Below are 9,951 nucleotides of genomic sequence, written 5' to 3'. Positions count from 1 at the left end.
CGGAGTCTCTTCCGCTCGCTGGCCTTTGAGCGTGTGTTTATTTTGCTGTCAGATGGGGACGATGTACTACTCCCCGGGACGACATAGGTGGGGAAAGAGGCGACCTCTTTCGGAGCAGACCTGGGGAGGCAGCTTTCAGCTGGCGCCCAAGCGCCAATGCTTGGAGAGGCTAGCTGGCTGCCAGGCTGAGGTCCCAGCACTAAGCCATCGGCATCCCAACGCCGCCCGCACCTTACCTGCGTGCAGCTTTTTCAGCGACTCGTAGGTGAAAAAGCTGAGCCCGGCGTAGGGGATCACCCCGAGGATCGTGGGCGCAAAGCCCCTGTACAAGGTCTTCAGCCCCTCCTCCCGGGAGATCCGGATGAAGACGTGCAGGATGTTGCTGTACCTGTCGAAGCACAGACACACAGCCCCGCCCCAGACGTTACCGACTGGCTTGCTGCCAACACCCCTCTCCAGGGGGACGCCAGGTAACCTGCTTGCTCGGACGGAGAACTTGGCCAACATTCCGCCCTGGGCACATGACAGAGACTCGGGAAAGAGCCGGTTGTGCAAAGCCAACGCTCTCCGATAGCTCTGCCGGCCTCACGAGGGGCATCGTGTCGAACCGTCCCATAAGCGTCCCATCAAACTGATCGCTCGGCACCAAAGCCGCCTCTGGTTCGGGAGCTGGCCGCTGCTTGATACAGATGCTGGGGGTGGGGAGGGGAGCGTGTGTGTGGGGTGGGGGAAGTCTCTGGCCTGGGTGACACAGGAGGCCCAACTAGGTGGCCTTGTAATCTATTCATCTCCTTCTGGAACAGAGAGGCCACCGGACCAAATGCAACACCCTGGATATCTGCATCCTCCGGACTTGCCGGTCCCCGCAGCCGGGCCGCCAAACCCAGAGTTGCACCAGGAGCTCGGCGCAAGAAGCGAGCTAGAAAGGCTTAAAAAAAAAAATCACCATCTGTCCTTCAAAACCAGCCCCCTCCATCCCAGGCGTGTACGCCCATCCCATTAGCCACTCACATCTCCTTGGGCGTGACAGCCATGCGGGCGCGCACCAGGTCCAAGGGGTAGGTTAACACGGCAGCTGTGGTCCCCGCCAGGGAGCCAGCGATGAATCTGGGTAGAGGAGACAACGTTCTAAAAACGAGAGGGAGACAAAAAAAAAGCCGATCAGGCCTGCACAGGCTAACAATGCTGCATTCTCGTCAGCTTCCTCCCACCGCAGCAGGGAGCTGGCTCCGGAAGGAGGGGGGAGCTCAGCGCCGGTGACAGGTCGGGGGCAGCTGCGAGGCTGTAGCAAAACTAATTCAGGTCTTTCAGACCCCACTGCCCTAGAGCATGGACAAGGGAGCAGGAGCCTCGGAGGACATGCCCTAAAGGGCCTGGGGGCTGGTTTCCACCTCTGGCGGGGGGGGGGGGGCTGCATTCCATTGCTTCTGTTGGCAGCAGAAAGAAGCTTTGTACCATCAGCCTTCTGCAGACAGGGAATGCTAACCCCAACTAGCACCTGGGCCACGTTTGGAAGGGCTGCCATAGCAGGAGAGATTAGTGAGATGGGCACTTTTCAGCTTAGAAAAGAGGAGGCTATGGGGGGGTACGATCGAGGTCTTTACAATCAGGACAGGTGTGGAGAAAGGGAGTAAGGAAGAGTTATTTACTTGTTCCCATAACGTAAGAACTAGGAGTCACCAAATGCAATTCATAGGTAGCAGGTTTAAAAACAAACAAAGGCAGTATTTCTTCATGCAGCGCACAGTCAACCTGTGGAACTCCTCGCCAGAGGATGTGGTGAAGTCCAAGACTATATGAGGGTTCAAAAAAGAGCTCGATAGGTTCATGGAGGTTAGGACCACTAATGACTATTAGCCAGGATGCCTAGGAACAGTGTCCCTGGCCTCTGTTTGTCAGAGTCTGGGAATGGGCAGCGAGGGGGGGGGGGAAATCACTTAATGATTCTCTGTTCTATTTATTCCCTGTGGGACATCTGGCATTGGCCACTATCGGCAGGCAAGACACTGGGCTAGATGGACCTTTGGTCTGACCCACGATGGCCGTTCTGATGTGCTTCTGTTGCCAACCCGTCTAGAAGGCAGGATCTTCTCCAACAGAGGGAATCTTCCCGGGACATAATCCAGACTTCTGGCCGCAGGGACACGCCATGCTGCTTAGCTCCTGCCCTCCAGGGCACGACACGGCTGCCACCCAGATAAGGTTCTCTACACATAGAGCTTCTAACGGAGCAGCCCTGCTCTCCGCTGATCCATTAAACCACTCTCATCCCCCCAGGCCTGGAAACGTCTCCACCTCACATGCCCCTCCCACCGCCAGCTCCCGACTCTGTTGCCAGGAGAAGGCTCCACCCCCGGCGTGCTCTTACTTTCCGTGAAAGCCATAGTAGCTTCCCAGGAGCTGCTTGTACTCTTCGTGGGCACAGAACTGGATGGCAGCGTAGGGGATCACCCGGACCATGGTGGCCGAGTTGCCGCGCCACAGGCTCCAGAAGCCCTCATGGAGGTAGGTGTGGTAGATCAACCTGTAGGCTGCCTGCGTGCAACAGAAAACGAGAATGGGTGGAAGGTGAGGCAGAGGGAGGACATCGTCAGCGGGAGAAAACAAGTCTCGGCACGACAGCTTCCCTCAGCCCCCAACCGCGACGAGGTGGGAAGACACCGGCCATTTACATTCACCCCTGGATACACAAAACCGGAGCATCAATTTCTCTCCGACAGGAAAACCTGGCAGAGGTTCAAAGGGCTTGGGGCTGTTTCGAGATGATACGTTTCTTAGTTTCCTCTTCAAGGACAAGCTGCAGCGCTGGGTGATTTTGGCACAGAACCCTTCTAACCCAAGTCCGTATGCGCATAATGCAGAAGATTTGGCAGGGGGGTGGGTAGGGGAGGGAGATTAGCTGGAGCTTCAACCTTCCACGAAAGCAATCTACAAACCAGCTGGAGGTGCCCACCCAAACTCAACTTTGCAATAAACTTTGATACACCTTCTCTATCCTCCTCATGTAGCATGGACGCTAATTAACTATTTCTTTCCCCTTTCTTCTCCCCTTCCCCCCACATTCCCTACATCTTTCGAAACTGGACCTTTAATAACGCCATTCATCCGAAGAAGTGGGCTGTGCCCTCGAAAGCTCATGACAACATCGACATGTGTTGTTAGCCTTTAAGATGCTGCTAGACTATTCGTTGATTTTTAAGTTTTTCCAGTTACAGACTAACTCGGCTCCCCTCTGAAGCGTTTGAGCAATGCCACGGCTGCCTGAGAGATTGCACTGGGCAGGGGCAGGGTCACGCAGAGGGTGCAACTGCCCCAGAAAGTAGCGATTCAAAAGGACTTGGGGCTTCCAGCCAGATACCCGCCCCCCAGGCCCTTTAAGCTGCCACACCAGGGCTGCCAGAGGTAGGGACAGCACGCTCCAGGCAGTATTGAGGCTGCCCGGGGAAAGCTAGCCCTAACCCCGCCCCTTCCACCAAAGGCCCCGCCCCTTCCACCAAAGGCCCCGCCCCTTTGGGCATGCAGAGCTGGGTCACTCCCCACCTTTCCCAGGGGCCCGGCGAGTTGTCGGCCCCACTGGATGGGGTGGGAAGGAGACATGCACTATCACACTGTGCCCAAAAAATGGAGCCCCGGGTACCCACAGATGAGTAACTGATTCTTTGTAGCACCTCTAGTCCCAGAACAAGTATATGGCTGCCTCTTTGCTAGGTGCTGTACGAAGGGCCAAAGGCAACGGCCCTGGTCCCAGCCCCAAGGAGCTCTGTCAATTACCTCGGAACAAGCCTTTCCCTCTGTGCTAGTTCTCGCTAAACACTGCCACTAAGATTCAAGCCAGGCCATTAAACACAGCGGAGAGCACTTTTATTGCTATTACTGCTGTGAATCAACCCCCCCAGGTCAACAGGAGACGGACGTCACCTCACCTTGGCAGAAAATCTTTTTGCCGACACTAAAAAGAAAGAGAAGAACATTAGTGTGAGGTCTCGTGGCACGGTTAACGGGACAGCCATGCAGCTGAGGGAGTGAACACTAGGAGATGAATCTGGCACCCCAGCAAACAGGTATGTGTCATAAACCGCTACAAGTTCCCAGACCGCCTTTGGCAGGTAGCAGTTTCTTATTCTGCAAGCGACCAGTGTCTGCTCATTAGCATCCGGCTGCTCTCAGACCCTGTGGCACCTAAGTCGGCCTCCCCGGTTAAGAGTTGAGTACCTTTTAACAGATCCCTTCCCCACACAAGCTGCAAACGAAGGCCGCCATGTAGCACAGGGCAGGACTTCAATGGGACGGTGACAAAGCACGGATCATATTGGCTCGGCTTGCTCTGTTGCATTGCATGGGATTTCTGCTGTCCCTGAGGTGCCCTGTGCGTGTGCCTCAGTTTCCCCGGGCACTGTACCAATATCCAGGTGGGGGTGAGAATTCCAGGTGTGACTCTCACTGAGGGAGGCTGCCCCAGCGTGTCCACAATGCCGGAGGCTTTCTGTAACCGGAGCCTGGGAGAGGGGAGGTGCAACCAGGTAACACCTTTTGCCCATGGAAGCTGCACAGAGGGGACCGGTTGCTGAGTGTGTGTTAGTCTCCGCTGGCTTTGGATACAGGGAGGGGGGCCTAGGGCCCTAGCTCTGAGCCCCCCTCTCCCCAAGATGGATGGGACTGCCTGCTCCTGGTTCCTGTGCTAACTAGTCTGTTCCACGCTGCGTCCCTGTGAACCAATACACCTTCTGATCTACCAGTTGGCCGAGAGTCGCCTCTAGCTGTGGATGGGGGTGCAGGGCCCAGAGTCCCCATCTCCGAGGGGTGTCAAAGAGAGAGGCTACACCGGCCCAGAGCTCATTGCAAAAAGGGGGCAATTTCTTCTCTGGCATCCGTTCAGCGTTTTGACAGCATTCCTTTACCAGTGCGGCACGCAGGGTGTTCGGAGCGCACCTGACACAGGGCGTTCCAGGGCTCGCCTGTTGCAGAGATCCAACAGGGCGACAAGACAGACCCCAAAACCTTGTGTCTTTAGCAACCGGGCCACTTCAGCCGCTGCTGTCTGGTTCCCGAAAGGAACCACTGTCTGGTTCCTCCGGCCACGCAACAGTCCCATGGGAACAAGGTCGCGATGTCGCCCCTTTCTGCAACGCGCGACCGGAGAAACAAAGAGGCTCGAGAGCAGCTCGCAGCTCTGCGGCGGTAACGCCCGGCTGTCCTCGCAGCGGCAGGCTGCTGTGCGGTTACTAATTCACAAGGGACAGAGGGCCCAAAGCTGAGTCAAGCTGCCTGGAGAGGGAAGCGGTTGCCAGCTAAAACCCCCCAGATGGGGGGAGACAGTGGATAGTCAAGGATCAGCCACAAGAAGCCGTTTCTAATCACGCCATTTGCCTCCTCTGCAGAGAGCTGAATTGGACAGAGCATCTGGCTTCTTTAAAAACAAAACAAAAAAATAACCCCCCCAAACCCCCCCCCCCCCCCACCCACACACACACCCCAGGCCTGTACAAGCAAAGGTGATCTGTAGAGTGCTGCTAACTCAGCCCTGCTCTCCAGCACCCGTTACACCCGGGATGGGCTATAGGATGTGAAAGGTTAACCAGTTAACACTTACTAGTTCTGGTTAACCATAGGAACTGGAGCAGCCTCCCGCCCACCCTGGGCAGGGGGCTGCTCCAGCCCCACCAGGCTCACCGCAGGCAGGCAACCCCTGTACGTGGCAGGCATGACCTGGGTTTACACCTCCCCCCCCCCACCCCGGGTTACCCACTGGCCCCCTCGGAGCAGCACCTGCAGCAGAGAAGCTGCCTCCTGGCAGGAGCTTACAGCCTGGCTCCCAGGGCAGCGTGGCTTCCGGCTCTGCCGTCTAAAGCTTATTTTCAGTGGGCGCACGGTTACCTTTGTAATCGACTTTTCACGTCCCTAGTGGGCAACCTGCGGCTCGCGAGCGGCACACGGCCCATCGGGGTCCAGGAGACAATTTATTTACTGTTGCTCACGGGCAGGGTTGCCAGATTCCCCTGGTTTCTCTCCGCCTATTTTTTTTCCCCTGCCAGCGTTACTAACGTGCGTCAAGCCAGGGCATGGGAAGTGAGGGGCAGGCCGATTGCACACTGCATTGATTGGGAGAGTCAGGAGCTCCCTCTGCCAATCGGCACCGCCCGCAACCTCTAGTTACTCGAGCGCAGTGAGCGAAACGACCCTACCCCGGGAGACCGTCGTGGTTACAACGATCTTGCGGCCGTCTAAGACGAAGGAAGGCCGCCCACGAGGCCCACACGCGAGCCCAGCGCCTGCGTTATACCCGCAGATCTCTTATTTGAAAGGCTTACACGGGCAAACCGAAGGGCTCGCTCCAGCGAGACGGGCAGCAAGGCACCTTTCTGCACTACACACAGCCCTGCCCCAACCTAGAGTCACCCTGGCTATCCCAGCTCTCGGATCTCTTCCCCCGCCCACCGAGATCAGCTCGGCAGAGGCTGACGATCAAGTCAAATCGCCTCAAAATGAATCGCACTGAAGGATTAGATGAAACCTCACAAACCCATTTAAGCAAAGATTGAAACCCGATTTAAATCCATGGGCTTCTCTAAAAGTCTACTGTGCACCTCCCCCCGCTTGTCATATTTAATATTCCTGGGTCGTCCTGGCACCGAAACAGGGATTTATCAGCCTGTCGCTGCAGTCTGATGGATGATCAACGCGCTCCCAGTTCTGATCAAACGCATGAGGATTTTGTAGTCAAAAGCAGCTGACCTTGGGTTTTTTCAGTGACGCACTTTTAGCATTTGGGATGTGAAAAGAATCCATGGTACAAAGCCAGGTATTTTTGGTCTCTATTGGCTCTTGAAGCAGTCTGCACATCTGACTTAACCTGCAGCCAGAACATTTCAGATCACATTTATTCCTAGCTAAACGTTAACAGTAACGGCAGTTGGAGTACATAAGTTCTACTTACCCAGCCTTTAATAGAAAACCCCAGGTGCCTATTTACTTCCTTCTCGTGTTCACCACGTCCTCATTCCCTTTTTCACCACGTTTCCAGAGGTTAAGAAGCCAAATAGCATCTTTGTACTTTTCGGCATCTGTCTCCAAACCGAACAAAGCCCGGAATGGAAACCCAACCCACTATACCAAGTGGCATCAGTATCCCTTCAGTTTTAACTGCAACACCCTATGCTGCCTGGCTGCGGTAGAACCTCCCTTCCGCCCACAGACAGTAAGAGCACGCCAGACCCACACTTACAAGCTGCATTCACCTTCCGCTGAAAACCAGGGACTCAGTCCTACACCATGGGAGTGGCAAATTCCTACACCAGAAATGGGAGTAGGATCCAGACCTTTGGGTCTAACTCTAAGTGAGATCTGTGGCTGATTGTAACCTCTTGGGATCAGGCCCTATATCCGGAGCAGGAAACCAAGGTGCTGCACAGGGTCTCCTGCAGAGCAGGACGTGGGAGTACAGATCAGCTGGCTTGCTGCAAGAGGATAGCGCGCACTCTGCTTTTAGAAGCTGGCTGCTCCCTCCTGGGCTTGCAGCACTCACCTTGAAATATGATTTTCGTCCTGTCCAACGGGGCGACTGCGGTTTTTGCAACAGCACCAGCCAACGCGCCAGCCATCAGGTTGTTGATCACTTTCTTTTTCTCTTGGCTCCCCTAGGGAAAAAAACAAAAAAAGCAGGTATTGTCTTCCATTGCTCAGTGCCTATGTAAATGGCTCCCCACTCCTTGTTCCGGTGCTAACCCAGCAGGGGCCGGACTCGCGAGCCCTTTGCTGCGTTTTTAATTCAAAGCCTCCAGCCCCAGACAACTCGGAGGGAAGGCTAGATCCCAGCCCCTCCCCTTCCTCTTCAGGCCCCGCCTCTTCCAGGGGTGGAGCTGGCCCGTGACCGCGTACCGACATTCGTGAAGTGGCCTCCCTGCGAAAATGATTGCCCATCCCTGGCCTTTCCTGCAGAGTCTGGGCTCGGAGATATGGGAATCGACATGCAAGTCGATGTGTAGCTGTGTCCATGTTGCGGCTGCATGAACCCAGAAAACCCCGGCACCTCTCTCCCAAGGCTCTTAGTGTTGCACTGAGCTGTCATTTGAATGGTCTCCTGGTGCATGGTGGGAGAATGGATCTGTCTTTCCTAACCCCTGGAGAACTATAGGCACCGGAACTCTGGAACCCAGGTTCTAATCTGCATCCATCCTGCAAAGCAGATTCAAGTGAGGTCCTGGTTCTAGTCTATCTACTCACCCAGGTAAGGAAGCCTAGATTCAAAGCACATCTAAACCCAGCTAAAAGCTGTGTGGATGGACAAGGGTGGCAGCCGGCACATTACAGCTAAAACCCAGGCACAGTGAGGAACATCCATACAGCTGTCTTGGGGGGTCTCGCGGGAACGTTTGCTTAACCGGCATTGCAACACGCAGGAAACAGCAACTGGCCGTTCTCTGCCCCTCCATCTCTCTGGTTAAAGCCTTTAATCAACAAGGATTAGGTTCCTAATCTTTTTGATACTGGGGACCAGTAAACCCATTCACAAGCTTTTTGGAGGACCGGTAACATTTATTTGCATTTTTGCATATTCATTAAGCAAATGATGAATATGCAAACAAATTGTGTCGCTGGCCCTACCTGTCTGGCAGGTTGTTCCGCGCCCCCCTCCTGGCCCCAATCCAGGCTGCTTTATCAGCCGGCACTGGCTCCCTCGGCTGTATCTGGCGCTGGGCATTCTGCGTCGGTGCGCACGGCACCCAGCCTTTTCCCTGGGTCCTAGCGCCCGCCGAATCTAGCCCCGCCACCCGGGAACATGCCCAACAGAGATGCCGCGGCAGCGGGCTCTCTGCCAAGAGGGCCGTGCCGCCGTGCTCGGCACTGCTACCCCATCACGCAAATTAATAGGATCATGCCCGATAATTTTTCTAAGGACCAGTACTGGGCCGTGGACCACAGTTTGGGAAACGCTGATTTAGGACAAATGGAAACCAACACCAACACCCCCCCCCCCCCCCCCCAAAATGCCACATCCTCCAAGGGAGCAAGTCAGCTCCGAGATGGCCCTCAAAGAACAAAAGATTCAACTTGTCCGGCAGAGTCCAAAGTTCCAAAGCAACAATATTTCCCTTACACAGTGGCCTCTCGTTTCCCTGCTCAGGCCATCTGCTGATTTAAGCCATGTGCAGAAAGCAAGTTTCTTGTTTTATTTTAAACCTGCCCTTCTAGGGACACCCCGGCCTTATTGCAAACTGGCCTCGGCATCGTAGAAGAGTCAGGCCAGACAGGTCACTGCAATGCAGCTGGCTTGGTTTCTTACATGCCTGCCAGGTTTCAGATTTCGAGCACAGCTTGCTGCCCACCTGACACGTGCAGAACACAAGCGAAAGAGGCTTAAGCCTGACACACTGCAGGCAAACAGCCGGCAGAAAACCAGAGATTAGTCCAGCCTACCTTTGCTTTTAAAGACACCTTTTACTTGTGCGTGGCACCTACTGTATGTGAAGTGTTCTCAGGTGGATTGGCCCATCTCGGACCAAGCCCCTCAGTCACCTTAACTCTGTCCCCCTCCGCCAACGATCTTTAAAAAGCTACCTTATCAAAAATACAGCTCAACTGGAGTCAGCTGGTGATCCCTGCCTGCCCCATTCAAAGCCAAACACAGGCAAAAGATGCACCTCCACTCCGGCCCAAGAGCTGGACAAATATGGGGAAAAACAAGCCATATTACTTCTTGATGCAATACCTGAACCATTAACATCCCTAGTAGCTGGTAAACTGGTAAGCCTCACATAAAGAACATAAGAATGGCTAGACTGGGTCAGACCAAAGGTCCATCCAGCCCAGTATCTTGTCTTCCAACAGTGGCCAGTACCAGGTGCCCCAGAGGGAGTGAACACAACATGGAATCAACACGTGATCCCTCTCCTGTCATCCATTTCCCGACAAACAGAGGCTAGGGACATCATTCCTACCTACCCTGGCTAATAG

General features: G+C 54.8%; 1 protein-coding gene across 2 annotated transcripts in view; it reads right to left on the bottom strand.

The window, feature by feature from the left end:
- Positions 1 to 9,951, bottom strand: part of SLC25A42 (solute carrier family 25 member 42) — a 33,368-nt gene that overhangs the window by 4,620 nt on the left and 18,797 nt on the right. For both annotated transcript variants that reach the window (XM_075902843.2, XM_075902844.2), the window contains 5 exons: positions 7,523 to 7,634; positions 3,924 to 3,949; positions 2,369 to 2,535; positions 1,012 to 1,128; positions 237 to 388 (listed from right to left, as the gene is read on the bottom strand). In XM_075902843.2, coding sequence (XP_075758958.1) covers positions 237 to 388; positions 1,012 to 1,128; positions 2,369 to 2,535; positions 3,924 to 3,949; positions 7,523 to 7,634 — 574 coding nt within the window. The remainder of the gene's footprint in view (positions 1 to 236; positions 389 to 1,011; positions 1,129 to 2,368; positions 2,536 to 3,923; positions 3,950 to 7,522; positions 7,635 to 9,951) is intronic.

Source organism: Pelodiscus sinensis, chromosome 32 (assembly GCF_052426305.1).
Source record: "Pelodiscus sinensis isolate ZL-2025 chromosome 32, ASM5242630v1, whole genome shotgun sequence".
Lineage (NCBI taxonomy): Eukaryota > Metazoa > Chordata > Testudines > Trionychidae > Pelodiscus > Pelodiscus sinensis.
The sequence above is the reverse complement of the archived record's forward strand: the minus strand, read 5'-3'. Positions and strand labels throughout refer to the sequence as shown.